Consider the following 18,675-nt stretch of genomic DNA (forward strand, 5'->3'; position numbering starts at 1 on the left):
ATTTTAAGATAAATTCTAGCGTGTGCAAGCACTTTGTTCCCACGCCACTGTACGAGAAGGTAATTGTTATGTCGTTCTTTTGTACATTGATTATCCCTCATTCTTTTTCATCTCATTCTGATACTGATGTTGTTTCTATCTTCACAATAGTTATGTGAAATTTGACAGATGCTTATTAAGTTATCTGGGCTTGATTTGCTTCTCTTGTTCACAAGAAGTTTCATAGTCATATTTCAACTTTTTTAATTAACAAAGTATTTGTCATAAATTCCCTTTGTGAAACTCTGCTTGATCTATCTTTCAATACAGAGAGGAATAGAAAATATGATGACACCCGTTGGAGAAGAGGCTGGTCGGTAGACTGGTAGGGGAAAGGTTCCCTCGATGTTTGAAATATGGATTTTGATAGATATTAATACTGCAACTTTCACTCTTTTTCCTGAAGACAGACCTTGCAAATCTCATCTTGAAGGAGGACTTGGGTTTGCATTCTGAGGGGCGACATGTGACTAATGCTCAACTGTTGTTGTCATGTTGGTTCGGGGCAGCAATTTCAACTTGGTTGCATTTCTTGATTCAAGAAGGATCCTGGATCTGGGAAGCCTTTTCCTGCCTCACTCCTGGGATCCACAAGCGTCGTGCAGCTTTTGATCTTCGACTCCTCCGCAATCACCAGTTGGTGACATGCCTGCTGCTGAAGGAGAGAATCCTACTAGTTACCAATGAAAGGAACAACCAAACTCAACTAGTTATTCCCATACAACTATAACTTGGGGGAGAGTTTGTTACGGTAACGTTACCTCTACGTTTACCCTCCAGAATTGGGGTAACCCGAGCTTCAGCTGGGATGGATTTTTCTGTTCTTGATGCCTGCTTGCTGAATATATATATATATTTGTTGTCCTAACGTGTCACAACTGAGCTTCATGGGCGGATTATCCTATGGGATATAATTCCCTAGAGCCGTTGTCGGGAGAATGTCGAGCCCTCCCGAGATATCATCCTGAAATGGAGGACACTGCTTTTCGTCGATGATTATCTTTTTTCTTTTCTCTTTGGCCTAACTACATAATCCATTACTTTTGGTGATCTGCTTTTTATGAAAAATTCATCCCAGAGGGCCGTCTCTTCTTCTTTCCGCCGTTTCCTTTCCCGGTTTTTGGCGCCCGGCGATTTTTCTCTCGCGGTTGGTTTATATTTCTCTTAAACCCTCCAGCACATTTCTTCTTTCCTTCAAGATTGTTGACAGGTTAGGTTATCGTGAAGGATTTTTTTTGGCAATGCCCAAAAAATATCTTGGAGGATCAGGCGAGCGCATCACCATGTGGATATCCGTCGCTACCTCCACAGTGCTCATGTTCTATGGCTATGACCAAGTCTGATTTTTCGAGTTTTCTACCCAATATATTCCCTATAGAAAAACCCGGGGAACCTTGCCAAAAAAAAAAAAAAAAAAAAAAGAGAGAGAGAGATCATACATCTGATTCAAATTAGCTATCCTTCCGTACTTCTCATAGGGGGTTTTCGGCAACATCATCATCGGACAAGATTTTCTGGTCACAATGGGCCAGCCATCGGCGAATATGCAAGGGACTATGACATCAGTCTACAACTTGGGCTGTTTTGCTGGTGCTATGTCTACTGTCTGGACTGGAGATCTCTTCGGGCGTCCCCGCCAGATCCTGATTGGCAGCACCATAATCGCAATTGGCGGCAGTATCCAAGCTGCCTTCGTACGGTGTCACACAGATGATGGTTGGGCGTGTTGTTGCTGGACTGGGAACGGGAATGAATACGTCTACAGCAGGCATTTGGCAGGCCGAGACAAGTAAGATGAAGAGCAGAGGGAAGCTGGTTATTATTCAGATGGTAATAGATATTAACCCCGAATTTCTAGAGGATATGTTGTTTGACCATTGGAAGAGAAAGACATGAAGATGAAAGCTTACGCAGGTCCGATTGGTTTGTTTGTTTTAGGCGAACTGCATCGCCAGGTTCTCTATCTCCAACTGGTTAACGCTAGCCTTCTCATTCGCTCCGGGAAGTGTAGCTTGGAGGTTCCCATTGGCATTTTAAAAAACTTTCACATTATGCATCTACGCACTATGCCCATTCCTACCGGATTCTCCCCGACTACTTATTCGGAAGGGAAAAGACAAGGAAGTCCTTGAAGTAATAGCCGTGCTGGAAGGAAATAATTCCACTCCCAAGTCGCCTTCTGTGAAAACCCAGTTCAATGTCATTAAAGACATATTGGATCGGGAAAATATGAATTCATATACGTGGATTCAGCTTTTGTCGGGAAGAGGTAGGATACGAGAACTTCTTATTCAAATTCTATTCTGAAACACTCTTCCTCTCAGGGCCCGCGGGTGTCCTCCGTCGAATGGTTCTGGGTGCCTGGATGCAAGCCATGAATCAAATCTCTGGAATTAATGTCACATCGTAAGATTTTCTCTCTCTTCCACCTTTGCCGCATCATGAGACAAAATATAATCTTACGCCCCATACACTCAATAGCTACTACATGTCCTACATCTTTATAAACGCACTGAACATTAGCGAGCTACTTTCCCGTATCCTCGCTGCGGCCGGCAGTATCGATTACCTTGTCTTCTCCTGCCTCGCCTACTCTGTGATAGAGCGATACGGGCGGCGAAAAGCAATGATGTCATCTGCACTCGCGTGCTCTACATGCTGGGTCGTGATAACTATCGCAATGTCAATTTCTGATAGGGCCATGGGAGACGAGTATAAATTTGCGTTCTTCGCGAGTTTCGTGATGGGGGTGTTGGGTGTGCCGTGGCTATATCCAACAGAAATTAATGCGCTTGGAATGAGGACTAAGGGTGCGTCTTTCGCCATGGTGACGAATTGGATTATGGTATGTATTTGCCTTTTATTTTTATTTACTGTTTTTACACCTCGCGAAATTAAAGGCACGCACCATACTAATTGTTAATGTGAGTATTAGAACTACATGGTCGTACAAGTGACTCCGCCTGGTATTGTAAACCTGGGCTGGAGATTCTGGATCATCTGGGCAGTTATTTGTTTCTCGTTTATTTCAATCACGTACGTTTTCTACCTGGAGACGGCAAATCGAACACTGGAGGATATTGATCGCTTCTTCTCCGAGAAGCCGGGGATTATGGTTGCTCGAAATAAGAGTATGTTTTGCTACTACTATTCACATCTCCTGTTCACCAACCTTCAACTGCTTTTGTAAAACTCTTGCACTAATAGAACATCAGCCGCGACCCAACTCCATAGACCGGAGGAATATATATTTATGGACGAAGAAATAGCGAAGCGGGAGCAATGCGTTTTGCCTGTCGAGAGTGAAGAGCATATCTAGGAAGAGTTTGTACCGTTCTCTAGATAGAAACGTCCAGAATAAAGCTAAGGGATAAACAAACAATAAAATATATACTCGATATTACTAACGGAACTGACCAGGGGTCATAACATGCGGTTGTATGATAGAAAGATGCTTCATGGTTCTCGCAATGCAACGACGCTAGCCTCTCTCAATTCTTTTTTTTTTTTTTAAAAAAAAAAAAAAAAAAAAAAAAAAAAATTGGGCTACAATATTTCCCATTCCCAAAAGAAAGAACCAATTCCATTCAATATTCATTTTGAATTGTTTCGCCATCGATCCAATATAAGGTGGCAGGAAGCTAAACAAAAAGAAAGGGGGCGAGAGCTAAGCGCAAAGAAGATAGCTAGGTAATATCCAAGATCAAAAGATTGAATAGCCGGACATAAATAAAATCCAAGGAAACATGAAAGATAGCACAGTTAGAGCATTCACAGCAGCGCGTACACTTCTCACCAAAATAATCTCCAGCTTCCCTTAGCCCATCGCACCTAGGAGCACCCCACCAGTTCGTTTCTGATACCGCCTTGCTCAACAGTAAAAGCCACCCATCAAAAGCCATCAATCCACTCAACTCACCCATCAATCCGATTCCCTCGTGCAAAGAAGTCCACAATGCCCCCGTCACTCGTAACTGTTACGTTCATCTTGCCAGAAGCGCCCCACCACAGAGCATCCCACTCGGCCTCAGGATCTGGATATCTCACGCCGTCGGCAACAGTCTTATTGCCACCACGAACCAGCATGCCTTCACCACCAATGCTGACGCGGCCCTTGCCGGAAGTAGCAGCGTGGACACGGCCAGCCCAAGACGGAGGATAGACAACGGCCACAGATCCGGAACCTCGCGCGATGTGATGGGCAGTGATAGATTGCGGTGCCCACCGGCCCTTCTCAGGTCCAGATGAGCTAGCCGATTTCCCATCCTCTCCTTCTGGTGGGGGTGGGAAGAACGGCTCCAAAAGCGAAAGGTGAGTGCTTCCAGTCTCGGTAGAAGTGAAGATGGAGACATTGGCGCGGCGTTGGGGCCATCGATCATCACCGCCATCATTGGGAGGATGATACGGGTCATGGGGATCGCGCGGGGGTTTTTCCTCTTCCTCTTCGATGAAAACGATGGGGATGAGGTTGGCGCTGATGGAGCCGGAAATAGTAGAAATCTTAAGCAGATTCGAGAAGGCGACTTGGCCTGAGATACTACCGGAGGCAGTGTGGATTTCTACCTCATACGGACGTGGTGTGAGGAAGGCGTGTATATTGCTAGTTTTATCATTTTTGTTTCTGGACTTCCTTGGTTTATATAGTTCCCGGGGTTTGGTGGAACTGGGAGCATCGCTGGGGGCAGGGCGCACGACCGGGAGTCGGAAAGACACAGATATGCTTCCCGACTCCGTTCTGATGGACACCCTTGCTGGCTTGTCTGGTTGTTCGGGATGAGCAGGCTGAGGGTCGATGACAACAGCAATACTACCCGTGACTGTAGTTAAATTGAGACTGTCGTAGAGCGGGAATTTGCCAACAATTGAGTTGGTAGTTGTGTTGACGGAAATATCCCGCTTGTCGGATGGACCATGATCATGCCAGTCGTTGTTGGAGACTTGGTCTTTCTGTTTGGAGTGTGTGCATTGCTGCGGTTGTTCGTCAGTATCCAGCTATTATACATGTAGAGCGTAGGAGGGTGACGACAAGGCAAGAGGCCACGCTATTCAACATAAGAGAATGCATCAATTTGACAATATAAAATAAAACAAGATATTTAAATATTTCCCATACCTTCTTAAATCCGTGAAAAGAACCCCTGACGAAGTAACCAAGCAGCGCAATGAACACGACAACCTTGAGTGCTACTAACGACGCTCTGGCACAAACAGATCGAGAGCTATTATCTCCAAAACAGGACCGTGATCCTTTCATAAAACCATACCGCCTTTTATTGATAGGAGAAGTTTCTGCGTCTTCCAAAGTGCCAAGGCATTTGTAGTCGGCGGCTAAGGTAGCTTTCTCCGTGTCGCTCATGGCTTCCTTTGCTGAAGGGTCATCTCGATACCTCGGTTGGTCGGAGTATGTGTCCATGCTCATATTCCCCTCTGTTCCTGCAATAGAGCGTTGTGAGGTGGAGGAAAAATGATAGAACCACTGTCTCTGTTAAATGTGGCGAGAAAGGGGGGGGGGAAAAGGAAGGGACAGGGTCAAAAGGAAAACTCCACGCCGGGGGGCTAACAGAATATATAAAGGGCTTGAACAACTAACCGAGACAAGATAAACCAATCAGTCAATGGAGGGCTGGATACGCCGTACAGGGAGGGCACGGCTTTTCAAATGGACAAGAACAAGAAACCGGGAATGACAATCATACACCACTGCTGTAACAGTTCTTCAGCAGGAATCGCACAGCGCCAACTTTTAAGCCAATTGCATCCAAGGGAAAAGTTCACAACGAAATGCAAGAAGGTTAGGGAGAAAAAGAAAGTCGGTGCTCAGTGGATCCCCAAACTTCAGTCCAGTCAAATCTCGCAAATCAAGTCTTACATCAGGTTGGTGAACATGAACTCTAGGGACATGAGGCTAATCAGGTCGAGGTCTCAAAAATTCGTTCCGCAGTCCAAATCAAAATATCACGACATTAACAGCGTCTAGCACGGCCCGCACGCAGCCCGTTGCCTCCTCTTTGGATGGTTTGGACTTTGACGCTCGGGAAGAGGAATCAACACATCCCAGCTTTCAAGGTTCGCAAGCTTGCTGAGCTAAATGCAAAGGTGCTAGTTAACCACTATCGTTAAAACTAGTCAGGTGAATTCGCGGACTATCTATCCACGCTGGAAATAGGCTGCCACATTATTCCTCGTTGACTCCCCGGCTCACGTCAACTGTGCCAGCAACGGCCAGGCTCCAGAGAAAATGCCTTGCTGTTGTAACCAAGGGCGGGTCTTGAGTTTTGATTTTTGGAAGCTGGGATCAACCGTCTTGAAAGATAACGCAAACGATTCATGATGATGAACTATGTATCAAGCCGTTTGGATTGATTGGAGGAGAATGCCAATCGTTTCGTCACAGGCGGGTTTCAAGCTCGCCTGGTTTTATTTCCATTTTTGAGTTGTCGTGGCTTGAAAGTTGCAGATAATCTGGACCTTGGATCCAACATCTCCGATTACCGAAATTGAGTGCCGACTTGGCCAGCGTACCTTCGAGTGTGCGTGAAAAGGTACGCGATAGTTATCCATGTCGTCAAATTTTCCTGTTGCTAGTTCTACAACTAGAATAGATAAATTTGATTCTTGCTCCTGTGAAGAAAATTTGACGTAGAAGAACATTGAAATGAATCAAAGCTTTATTTCCAAGGTGTCAATCAACAAGATTTCCAAATAACTATTTACGTATACACCAGCAAGTCTAGACAAGATTTCCAATCCATGCACGGGCGCATGCATAACTTAGGGCCATGGGGTGAAGGTGCTGCAAAATTTTATGAAACATGAAAAGGACCAGATATGCTCAATATAAGATAAAATAACACAAAGGGGGAACAATTAATACTGAGCGGAAAGGGTGAGGGAGTAATGTAGATAATGCAAAACATACGGGATATGGGGGATATTTAAGCAGCAAGCGTTCAATGATACCCATTACAAAAGCAGAGGGACAACTAAGTGAATGATATTGCCTCTAAACTCCATCGCTAAATGACCTAAAAGATGCATATTAGAATATCCCTGATGTAAGAAAAAAGGGTATGAAGCGGAGTGAAATTGGAAATAACAAGATGGAAAAAAGAACTGAACACACTAAGCAAGACAAGTATAAGGGGGCGAATACTGTGAGCAGGAAGCTACTGATCATCGATGACGACTTGATGAATCTTGAATATGATGATCGTTAGCATGCTTGTTCCAATTGCCAAATTTAAATCATACAACTTTTCAAATGAACAATAGTAAGAAATGATACGTTTCCTTACCTCTCACTACCAAAAATGGCATCCAATTGTCAATGCATTCACTTTGAGATATATCCAAGACTCTCAAGAATCGCATTTGTTTCATTGGCGGGCAAACCACACACCCCCAATGCCCTAACTTGGCTCCCCTTTCTCAACCGCTGTATGCCGAGGGCCACTTTCCAAGCTTCAGTCTCATTCAGGATGAAGACATACTTCTTTCCCTCCTGGTCTCTGATGCTTGCACGCACGACATGAAACCCGCGCAACTCCGCGTTCTGCAAAATTTCTCCATCAATCATACTGTCATTGCGGCTTCTCATTCCAGAAGACGAAGCCCCAAACCGGCACTTGTTCTTGCAACACCTCTGCAGGTCTGCGAGATGCGCATCGGATTCCTCACTGCTGGGAACCCTATGCGCATACGAAGAACTGAACCGGAAGGGATTTATCTTCATTGGGTTTTGACGTGTAGGAGGATTATTCGCACCAAGCTGGGGGCACCATACCTCTACAAGCTTCATTGTCCATGCCTTGACGTCCCATTCGCGCTGGGCAACGCCTCTAATGTCATCGTCTACAAACATTCCTTCTGTGGTGATGCGTAGGATTAAGCCATCGGTCACATTCCCTTTGCCTGAAACCAGTTGTCCAACGGGCGTCCTCATAAAAGCATTGTTGAATAGATACACGCCAGTAATAATGACCTTGTCGGGATCCTTTGTGGAGTATGGTCCTCGTCGAGATGGTGGCGGGGTTGTCCGTGCTGTCGATTGCGAAGGAGCATAGGATGACTCTGAGAATACTGACGGGGCGGAAGGTTGATCCCTGGGTCGATCGTAAGGGCGAAAGGAGTATGCATCATCTTCACATTCTGTTTTGGCACTGGGGAATGGTGGGGATTTTTTCTGGGGAGATGGTGTTTTTGGAGGAGATTTTACAGATTCTTCTTGCTTGCGAGATTCCGCTGCCTTCTTCACCGACTCCGCTCGTTTCTCCGCCGCTAGCTTCTCTGCTGCGAGCTTTTCGGCGAGTTTTTCAGCCGCTGCCTTCTCAGCGGCTCTCTTTGCAGCTGCAGCTTCTCGAGCGGCCGCAAATCTAGCAGCCGCTTCCGCTCTGACTTGTTCTTTGATGGCTTTCTCCGCTGCCTCCTTCTCTGCTGCCTCCTTGGCAAGTCGTTCTTTTTCTCTCTTCTCCTTCCACTCACGAAATTCCCTTTCCCGTGTTTCCTTCTCCCGTTGCCTTTGTTTCTCTTTTTCTTCTTCCTCCCTTTTCTTCCGGAATTCCTCCATTTTCCGTCTTATATCCTCCTTTCTTCTTGTTTCCTCTCTAGCCTTTTCCCAGTTCTGGTTTTTCGTTTCTGGGGTAGCCCCTCCAGATGGTTTCGGCGGGGTCTCTGGGGAATTAGGTGGTCGAGACGGGCCATCTCCTCCCGGGCCTGGGTGTGTTCCAGTTTCATGTGCATAGTGATTGCCACCAGAGTATGGACCACCAGAGTATTGCCCACTAGGATGTGATCCATTTGCATAACCGTCTGTATACTGGCCATTGAAATTTTGATAGTGAGAGCCTCCACCAGGAGTATGATTGGGACCTGATGAAGGAGGGGTTTCGTGGTGCGTGCCGTGGGGAGCGGTGCCTCCCGCCGGAGGGGTCCTCGGGGTACCCCGTGGTGGCGGCTGGGGTAGATCTGTTTGTGACCTACCCCATGCCCAGCTGCCAACTCCAACAACTACGATAAGCATTAGAACGCCCGCACCGCTGCTCTGTGCAACTGTTGAAACCCAAGCCTTTAGCATTGGCAATACATATGTGTACAATGCCACCCCGAATAAAGTGGCTGTAACTCCTGCTAAAAAACTATTTGTATGACACTGCAGAGAAGGTAGGTATATGAATCCGGAGCCGGACGAATGAGGAGGAACAATGAAGATATCATAGGGACCTTCCGGAAGGTCTGTTGATTTGCGATATCCACCGTTTGCATTGGGCGGTGGACCACCCCCTGGTGGACTACCATGAGGCGGTGGAGGAGGAGGCGGGGGTCGATCCATTGCAATAGAACGTCGTATATCTCTAATGATAAGGTCTTGGATGTTGTGATATGTTTTAATATAGTTCGAGCGTAGGAATAGATAAAAGTCTTGTGCGCTCTGGGACTCTCCTCCCCAATCCTTCCTATGGTGTTTGAAGAGTCTGTACCAATTGAGTTCCAGGGGCAATGGGCAACACCTTCATGATCAGAGTGGCCTTGGGGTGGCACCTGGGCCCCAAATCTTTATTAGCACTTTGGTTAATTGGGGGTTTGTGCTGACAGGGCGTAGAACGATCACAACTGGTCTACAGAATCGTGGTATGAGATAGAGAGGCGGTGTATGTGCAAGGCAGCAGCTGACCTGGGTAGAGAGGCCCTTTTTCCGGTCGGCTGAAGAAGCGTGGGAGGATATTATTTAAGTACTTGCAATACAAAAGTAGGCTGCAGTGGGCATAAATTCGTTAAACCCAAAAATCATCCTAGGACACCAGAACCAGACAAACACCAGACACCAGAAGAAAATAACAGAAGAGAGGGCCAAAGTTGAGAATAGAGGAAGAAATGAATTCACCAGTCTGGAATATTATCGTGAGATTCCCGAGCCAGCCAGTCTCGAAGCGAAGGTACGCAGTGTTGGCCAGGAACCAGGCTCTAGGCCGTGGCGAGGTATGACAGAGGCACACACAGTAATCGGGCACAGTAAAACTTGTGGAAAAAAAAAAAAATGAGGTGTTGACAAAGAGATAGATGGGTGGAAGTAACTAACTAACAGAATTTATTATGACTGTCAAATTTCCTATTAAATATTGAGATGTATGCAGATTTGGGATCAATGTTGTTCAACCGTGTGAAAAATAATGAGGCTGTTGTCAGTCTGCAGAATTGCAAACTGTCAACTCATCTGTAGTTCACTTGAGCGCAGTCAGTAGTCGCCTGGGAAACTCTAGAGTCCCGCCCAACTGAACCGACGCTGACAACCTCCCAAGAAAAAAAAAGCAAATATGGAAAATTGGATTGATTCACTGGTTGCAGCGCGCGTTGCATGTGTCTTTCTCAGACGGAAATTATTACAATTCGATTGTTTCCTTGAGGTCATGCTGAAGCCCAAGAATTCCGTTTACTCTCTATTTCCTGCTGCCGCCCCTTTTTTTTTATTTATCTCCGTTGTGCCCTCACCGATCTCTCACCACCCGCACTCTCTCCCCTTTAGACTGGAGAGTGATATTTTTGTCTGCAAACAAATATTGCCCGGGGTCTTGTCAGGCAAGAAGCAAGGGTCTTGTTTGTTTACATTTTCTATTCAATTCGCGTGTTAGAGGAGGATGCCCAATTAGCACGCGAGCTCTTAAGGCTGCTGTTTTCCTTTGTTTTGTCGGTGAGCACCAGAATGTTCCTCGAGCAGGGCTTTCATCCATCATCGATTGGCCAGTTCCTTTGCAAACGGAGGTCACCATGCAATTATAATTAGGCCCCATTCCAATGCTTCCACCCAGTATAAGTGGATGACTGACGCCTGCATACGTAGTAGAGAGATACAAACCTTCCATAACGACGGGCTTTTGCGCTCTACTTCGGCTTGTCTTTCCCAGTGGATATGCTACATCCATGGATGATATGCACTCTGCATATTCATCATCATCATCATCATCATCATCATCATTTGGACCCTCTTGTCATGGATATTCTCTCTCGGCCTTTCTCATGTTCGTTGTTGATTTGTTGACGTTGACGTTGTTTACTTTTTTCTCTTTGAATCCAAGCGTGTCTTGGCACATCCCGTGATCCGTTTCCCCACGCTAACGTTTGATGAACATCGACATGTCACATGTCATTGAAGCGAACTGAATCTTTTATCTAATTTAGAACAACAACAGAAAGAAGACAGATGACGTTTTTTATGTCTCTGATACCCTATTAGATATTCAGAAGGGAGAGAGAAATACAGCCCAGATGTTCAGATGTCCAATGCGAAAAGATGCACGATCCAAAAAACTTTCATCAGTTTTAGTTAAATAATGCAAAAGCTTCAGTAATAAAGCAGTCGAGCTTGCTTGAGATTCAATGAACCCTCTGTATTGCACGCTCTGGTCATTAGCCGGCCTGATAAATATAGAAGAAAGCTTACACGTTCTCTTTCTTTAGGCTCTGATCAGCTCCCTGTGATCAACGAAAACGCCCCAAATTTGGGGGGGACAGTTAAAGTTGAGGACAAGTTCCCCCATAACTGATGATTTTAATTATGAGTGAAAAAAACCTTCTTCATCTGCTCGATATCTGTCTGGAGTACAACAACACGATGGCTTTTTAACTATTATCCTAATAAAAAGAGAGTAAATAAATAATAAACAAATAAATAAGAGCAAATAAATGCACAACACATCCTGTCGGTCAGAATGACGCTCATGACTGATGACTACAGGGATAACCCTGGAGTTCACCGCAGCACCGTCCGCAAGCTCGATTTTATCTTACTCCCTTTCCTATCTGCCTTATTTCTGGTTAACTCCCTCGACCGATCCAATATCGGGAATGCCGAAACTGCTCATTTCACCCGTGATGCAGGGCTTCAGCCAGAAGATCTTAATACTGCTGTTGCCTGGTTCTATGTCTTCTTTGTTACGTTACAGCCCCTTGGAGCGGCCGCGGGGAGGAGATTTGGAATAAGTAGATGGGTCCCGAGTGTAATGACGCTTTGGGGGTTATGTACCTTATCACATATATGGGTCCGGAAAAGATGGCAGCTTATTACGCTGAGGATCATGCTTGGGACACTTGAAGGTGGGTTCTTATTTATCAGTTGGTTCTCAGTTGATTTTTGGAGATTTATCTTCGTTTTGTGTTCGTTGCCATGACTAGAAGTTTACGTTTTGATGGAAGGGTGGTTGTATTGATGCCACAATATTTCTAACATCGATGCTTTTGCAGCTGGCTTCTACCCCGTTGCGGTATCCTACCTCTCACTATTCTATACCCGCTTCGAGTTTGGACGTCGACTAGGACTTTTCTACGGCTCGTATGGAATATCCGGTGCGCTTGGAGGTGTGGTCGCGTTCATCGTCTTCTCTCTTTTTCCGCCAAGCGAGGACCCAAAAGACAATACTGCCGCGTCTTCAGATACCATAAAACCATGGCAAGTACTCTTCTTGGTCGAAGGGTGCTTAACAATTGTCATCGCAATCATTGGATTTTTCTGGTTGCCCCGAAGTGCCGGGACTGCATGGTTCTTCAAAACGGAAGAGAGAGCTTGGGCAGAGCAGCGTATACTCATTGATCGAGATGTCGCTGATTACCCAAGACAAGAAGCTTCTGTAATATTGTCAGATGAGCTTTCACAAGGAAGAAGCCGAAATTCCGATGAACAGCAACTTCGCCTTTTACCGGAAGATGACAATACCTTGATGCCCCGGGATAATTCTCACTACTTATCAGATGCTGGATTATCAAAGTCGGAGCTCCTGTCGACGGTCCTCTTCTTGCCTCTAATGCTCCCGATTCTTCTTCTCAATATTGCTTCCGCCATTCCCAACACCGGCTTCTCCGTTTTCCTTCCAATCATTCTATCTTCGCTCCAACTTTCCTCTCCAAGCCTAAGTAACCTTCTCACCGCACCTCCGTTCCTCCTTGCCACTATATTCCTCTACATATTCAGTCACTGGAGCGACAAGTCCCGGAAACGTATCTTTCCAATATTAGTCAGCCTCGTGGTGATAGCTGTCGGTCTGATTCTTACTGTCCTTATCTCATCACCCACCTCGTCACTTTCCCCGATCAGGGCTATGGCTCTTTATTTCTCCTTGTGTGTGCTTCTGAGTGGAAGTTACATCCCCAGCCCGTTAACTGTGACCTGGCTGGCAAGCAATATACCTAATCCTGGCAAACGAACTATTGTTCTGGGGATTAACGGGTACGGAAATCTAGCAGGCGTCTTTGCATCTCTCATCTTCTCTCCGCGTTTCCGGGCAGATTCTTATCGAATTCCCTTCCTCATAACCTTGGGTTTCGTTCTGCTCAGCTTCGGGGGATTTATGTTTCTGCGGCTAGTTCTACGCATTATCAATGATGCCAGAGCTAGGATGTCAGCGACCCTGGCTGCGGAGGTTCGAGAGACTAATTATTCCGGCTCAGGCGGCAACTGGAGTTTAGTTGGAACAGGTGAGATTCCTTCATTTGTTGTTGTGGGTGGGACATGGTGGGATTCGCAAGTGAGGTACTGGTTTGGTAAAAGATTATTGGGAATGGATGAAAATGATACACGCCTTAGACGAGGAGATGAAGGGCTCACATTTCAATATGGACTTTGAGGTTTCTCTTTCTCCTTTTTAATAGATGCATCATTCTTAATGTTAATAGGAGGATACTGGACACCCGCAAGACTCTGGAACGATGTTACGACACTTATTGAGCCTCCGTTGTGACATTGTTAGCGTAGAGTGGTTTCACTTAAGACCGGTTAAAGATATCCAACGTAGTTATAGAGTAGTTATGCACAGGTTCAAGTGAGCGAATCATACAACCATTCCTATAGCAACTAAACTTATGCTTAAAGCATGACATATGCCCCCGTCTTAATGGCCATGTGCATTCTAAACGATCTATGGATGGGTGGTGATATCTATCTCCATTTGGCGTCTGCCTAGGAAGATGTATTTATTGCACAGCCTTGGATATACATGTTTAGCATCTGTAGACCCCTAAATCCAGCAAGGATCCACATCATCACTGCTAATCTGTTGAATGTGTAAATTCTGTAGGCAGTAAAATTTAAATAAAGTGCTTGGTAATTCCTTGGCCAGGTACCATCTGGTTGTTATCTTCGCCCAAAAGGTACATGTGCCTTTGGCATGTGGTCACGGAGCCGGCATAATACTCTACCGGAGGCGTAGGGCTGTTTTGATTGGCCCGTGTTTTCTCAACATCAACGAACCATCCATGAGCTGCATCATTCCGTCGAGTCACTGTCCGTGTCCCAGGGAGTGACGGTGACTTGTTTACTCCATATTCTCTTCTTGCTTGTTTTCTTTTCAATGCAGCTCCCCTAGTTCTCTGTGCAGTTTTCCGTTCGCTGCCCCTCCGTGGGCGTCCTCATCCTGATTCTTCACCGCCTTGTTGCCTTCATCCTCCCGCAAACGTTTTGATCAACCTACGATCTCCCTTCTTTCTCATTGGTATCCTGCTCTGCGCTTGGTTCTGGATAGGCCAATCGAATACTCGTGATGGCAATGACTGCACCGCCAGCTGGAACCTTTGTCCCGGGGACGAAGGTTCAAGTTGGAAACCACCGCGTTGTTATCGAGAAATATCTCTCTGAGGGAGGGTTTGCGCATGTATATGTCGTCCGCCTCCCGCAGCCGATCGATGGCGCTGAAACTGCCGTGCTGAAAAGAGTTGCTGTTCCGGATAAAGTAGCTTTGGCAAATATGCGGACCGAAGTCGAAACAATGAAGAAACTGAAGGGACATCGGCATATTGTGAAGTACATTGACTCCCACGCATCCCAGTTAAAGGGTGGTGGGTATGAGGTGTTTCTTCTCATGGAATTCTGCGCCGGAGGTGGCTTGATTGATTTTATGAACACTCGGTTGCAGAATCGCTTGACCGAACCGGAGATCTTGAAGATCTTCTCCGATGTTGCCGAAGGAACGGCCTGCATGCACTACCTGAAACCACCCCTACTGCATAGAGATCTCAAAGTCGAGAACGTCTTAATAGCCCTGAATGGGAATTCATTTTGCTACAAGTTGTGTGATTTTGGCTCAACAGCGCCACCACGACCGGCAGCTTCGACTGCTGCCGAGGGAAGGCTAATAGAGGATGATGTCCAACGCCACACCACCTTGCAGTATCGGAGTCCAGAAATGATTGATGTTTATCGAAAACAGCCAATCGATGAGAAGAGTGACATATGGGCATTGGGTGTCCTGTTATACAAACTCTGTTATTATATTACACCCTTCGAAGAGGTTGGGCAAATGGCCATCCTTAACGCCAAGTTTAAATTCCCCACATATCCGCCTTTTTCCGACAGATTAAAGATGCTCATAGGTGCGATATCTAAGATCCTTTTGAAATAACTTGTGGTTCTGATTTTCTAACGATCTCTTCCATAGCCTCTATGTTACGAGAAGATCCTCGAGAAAGACCCAATATTTATCTAGTGTTGCGCGAGGCTTGTCTCATGCAGGGCAAAGAGGTACCAATCAAAGACGTAGGTAACGCATTTTCTTTAGTGTTTATTGATGAAATCGCGTTTTACTAACGTCTCCAGATATATTCTGGACGATCACAATCTGAGGCAAGACGTTACCAACAGTTGCCACCGTCTCCAACGGGGACACCCAAGATAGGGGCCGTATTTTCACCACCAATGCAGGAGACGCAGATTATTCCCGACATTGCCCCCATGAGGAGGGGAAGGCCAACGAAGCCTGCCTACCATCACAATTCATCCAAACCGAGCCCTTCGCCACTAAGAGCCTCCTCAAGCGACCCCTTTGCTGCCCTTGATGGAATCAAACCACCCAACGGAGATGAACTCTCGTCCAGGTTTCCAACCCTTGACGAATTTTCGCTCTTCCACGACCAAGGAACCAAATTTGAATTCGAGCCAATTGTTTCAGAGACCAAACCTGCCACGGAGTATCTTTCAAAGCGAATTACTCATGCTCTCGCAGATGAGGTTTTTGCCAAAGCCAACTCAGCCCCTGCTACCCATAGGAGCCCCGCAATAGGCTCACAATCCAGACACCATGTCGACAATTCTGCACAAGAGAAACTTCCAAAACCATCGCTTGAGTTGGTCTCTGATATCACCCGGCAAGAGACCACCACGCTACACCAACCCGTTCCTCAAAGGCCGGCTATGGTGTCTACTGGCACGATGACTTCTCCTTCCCCACGCCCACGCCCATCAGAGAGCCCGCCTTTTTCACCAAAACCAAAGTATCGATTTCCAAATACCTCGTACGAAAAGAGACCTTCTGGCCAAAAGTGGGAGGATAACGATGAAAAACCACACCGGTCCCGTGATGGATATACTTCACGCACCGGGTTTTTTAAACGGGAATCCGAACACAAAGGTTTTTTCGAAGGCTTGCCAAAGTCTCCTGCTTCTTCTAGACCTTCATTGGAGGGATCTCGACCTTCTGCGCTTGATCTTACTGATTCTACCATCCGCTCCAAATCTGTAAACTCGAAATTCCGACCTGCCAGCACGTACGCTAGGTCGAAACCCGAATACCTTCGCGATCCCGAGAGCCCAAGAGCTTCTTTCGATTCTAGTTTCCTTCAGGGTGGATATGAAGGTGGTGAACTATTACATCACCCACGGTCAGAGATGGACCGTGATTTTGAGCGAGCAAATATATCGTCTGATATTGACTTCCTTCGTTCTAAGGAAGAGGAAGAGATGAACCGAAAACGAGAGAAACGTGCAAGTAGCGGATCAAAACATGTCAAGCGGTCAAGTTTATCTTCAATATCTTTATCTGGTACCAAGAACCTCCTTGCCGGCCGATTCGGTGATGCCTTCCGTCGTTTCGAGCATAATGCATCTCAAGATCGGACAAGCCGAAGTCCTTCCCCTAGTAATGTGAATGCGCGCCTCACCCCAATAACGGGCTCAGAAGTTACAGAGATGAGCGATGATGGGAATGGATTTAACCAAGACGATATTTCTCCTGAAGCGCGTCGTGAGCTGGAGCGACGACGATTATCTCAGGAGGAGAAGCGAGTGGCAAATGCTGCAGCTGAATATCGCCAGCGTTTAGCTGAACGACGAGAGGAGGGAGGACGAGCCGACGGTAGGAGTGATCGAAGAAGATCAGCAATAATTCAGAGCAAGGTCCAGTCACTCCTCAAAGAAAATGATAAACCCCAAATAGCCAAAACGGCCTCAGGCTATGGACGGTACACTGATAGGGACACTGCTTTGCAGGCGAAGCAGTTTGAGCAACCACTACCATCGCGGCCAGTGCCATCAAACGTTCCTCGAAAAACTGCTCCATCACGACAATTCCCTAGTCAGCCTCCCCGACTGCCATCGAAGGACTCACTCTCTGTGGCCCCCGCCACTGCTAGACCGCAGCAGCCAACGTCATCGGAACAGTTCATACCCCGCAACCCCGCCGATCGAAAACCCGCAGCGCCTCCAAAACCACAGAATCTGCGGACTGGAAACCGATCTGATAATCCAACAGCTGCACCTGCCAATGCGCGCACATCGTCTATAGACACTAAGCCAAGGGAGATAAATGGCGATAGGGAGGCGAATTTCAGCAAGCGACACCCAAGTCTATCAGGAATAGAAATGGTGGAGACCGAGATTGGTTTACCCCGAGTAACACCCATGAGAACAAAAGAGGTGTGAAGTTCAGCTCTAATTGGATTAATTTTTAAATTATCCGCTTCCCTTTCTTGTTCCATGCGTCCTGCACATGCGACACCATGACAGTCAGTCTACAAAGTTTCCTCCTTATTGTCGTATTTATAGCCTTGGTCTTTTGATAGATGGAAGAATCATAAATATCATTTTAGCCTGCGCCTCCCATCTTTCCCCGTCCCTTTCCAGTTGCTTATAATATTTCGTTTAGCTTCCCTCTTCACCCCCTCATCACTTGCTGCATTTGTTTCAATAATCATTTCCTTGTTTTTCGTTCTCTTTTCTTTCTCCATTACTTGTTTAGGATATATCTGTGCATGATGCAGTATCGAGTGTATATATTTGCTTACCTGCAAACATTATTTGGTTCGATGGATATTTGGCATTGGTTATAGTTTTACCTTTTTTTTATATTGTCCTTTTCCGACTGCATTCCGCTGCCGGTCAGGGACTCGGATTATTTCAAGGATATGGATAGTGATATAGAAGTACATAGGGCGACGAATGGTAATGTGGATGTTAGCTAACTTTTAACAATTCCGCTGCGGATGGTAATATCAAAATAGCCGTTGCGCTTGACGATACAGAGTGACTGAGTACAGGATTATTTACCATTCCCATGCCAATTCCCCAATTCTCGACATTTTGGGGTCGCCTCCACAACCAGGGACAGAAAACCCTAACTCCCTCCCATGGATGTGTCCACATGTGAACCCGGCGACGAGTTTGCACTTGCGCTTCCTACTGGGTCTAAGGATGACATTTCCAGACTCTCTCCTTTAATCAGCTTCGGGGTTTATTTATGCCAATTTCCCTTAGGATCTTTTGGGAGCCTTATTCGTAATCATTTTACCCTCACTTTGGAACACGCAGCCTCCAATCCAGTCATGCAAATCTGGGGGAAATTTGGACATATCATCATGGGATTTTTGGCCAGGAAAGATGCAAAC

The 18,675-nt window shown here is 46.2% G+C and overlaps 6 protein-coding genes across 6 annotated transcripts; 4 read left to right on the forward strand and 2 right to left on the reverse strand.

Annotated features, from left to right (window-relative positions):
• Positions 1 to 1,562: 1,562 nt before the first annotated feature.
• PADG_00502 (uncharacterized protein) lies at positions 1,563 to 3,358 on the forward strand (the record flags this gene model as incomplete). The annotated part of the gene is made up of 6 exons (XM_010757558.1): positions 1,563 to 1,733; positions 2,149 to 2,308; positions 2,364 to 2,445; positions 2,521 to 2,884; positions 2,975 to 3,170; positions 3,255 to 3,358. The coding sequence occupies 6 exons, from the start codon at positions 1,563 to 1,565 to the stop codon at positions 3,356 to 3,358; spliced, it is 1,077 nt and encodes a 358-aa protein (XP_010755860.1).
• A 596-nt stretch (positions 3,359 to 3,954) lies between these two features.
• On the reverse strand, positions 3,955 to 5,458 carry PADG_00503 (uncharacterized protein; the record flags this gene model as incomplete). Its single annotated transcript, XM_010757559.1, has 2 exons — positions 3,955 to 5,031; positions 5,153 to 5,458. The coding sequence occupies 2 exons, from the start codon at positions 5,456 to 5,458 to the stop codon at positions 3,955 to 3,957; spliced, it is 1,383 nt and encodes a 460-aa protein (XP_010755861.1).
• Positions 5,459 to 5,698: 240 nt separating this feature from the next.
• PADG_11103 (uncharacterized protein) lies at positions 5,699 to 6,122 on the forward strand (the record flags this gene model as incomplete). Its single annotated transcript, XM_010758402.1, has 2 exons — positions 5,699 to 5,913; positions 6,017 to 6,122. 2 exons carry the CDS (start codon positions 5,699 to 5,701, stop codon positions 6,120 to 6,122), a joined length of 321 nt encoding a protein of 106 aa, XP_010756704.1.
• A 1,250-nt stretch (positions 6,123 to 7,372) lies between these two features.
• On the reverse strand, positions 7,373 to 9,367 carry PADG_00505 (uncharacterized protein; the record flags this gene model as incomplete). The annotated part of the gene is made up of 1 exon (XM_010757560.1): positions 7,373 to 9,367. The coding sequence occupies one exon, from the start codon at positions 9,365 to 9,367 to the stop codon at positions 7,373 to 7,375; it is 1,995 nt and encodes a 664-aa protein (XP_010755862.1).
• Positions 9,368 to 11,741: 2,374 nt separating this feature from the next.
• On the forward strand, positions 11,742 to 13,649 carry PADG_00506 (uncharacterized protein; the record flags this gene model as incomplete). The annotated part of the gene is made up of 2 exons (XM_010757561.1): positions 11,742 to 12,126; positions 12,274 to 13,649. 2 exons carry the CDS (start codon positions 11,742 to 11,744, stop codon positions 13,647 to 13,649), a joined length of 1,761 nt encoding a protein of 586 aa, XP_010755863.1.
• A 912-nt stretch (positions 13,650 to 14,561) lies between these two features.
• Positions 14,562 to 17,713, forward strand: PADG_00507 (NAK/BIKE protein kinase; the record flags this gene model as incomplete). Its single annotated transcript, XM_010758073.1, has 3 exons — positions 14,562 to 15,390; positions 15,456 to 15,553; positions 15,614 to 17,713. The coding sequence occupies 3 exons, from the start codon at positions 14,562 to 14,564 to the stop codon at positions 17,711 to 17,713; spliced, it is 3,027 nt and encodes a 1,008-aa protein (XP_010756375.1).
• Positions 17,714 to 18,675: the final 962 nt, after the last annotated feature.

The sequence above is a fragment of the Paracoccidioides brasiliensis genome, assembly GCF_000150735.1.
Source record: "Paracoccidioides brasiliensis Pb18 unplaced genomic scaffold supercont2.1, whole genome shotgun sequence".
NCBI classification, from domain to species: domain Eukaryota; kingdom Fungi; phylum Ascomycota; class Eurotiomycetes; order Onygenales; family Ajellomycetaceae; genus Paracoccidioides; species Paracoccidioides brasiliensis.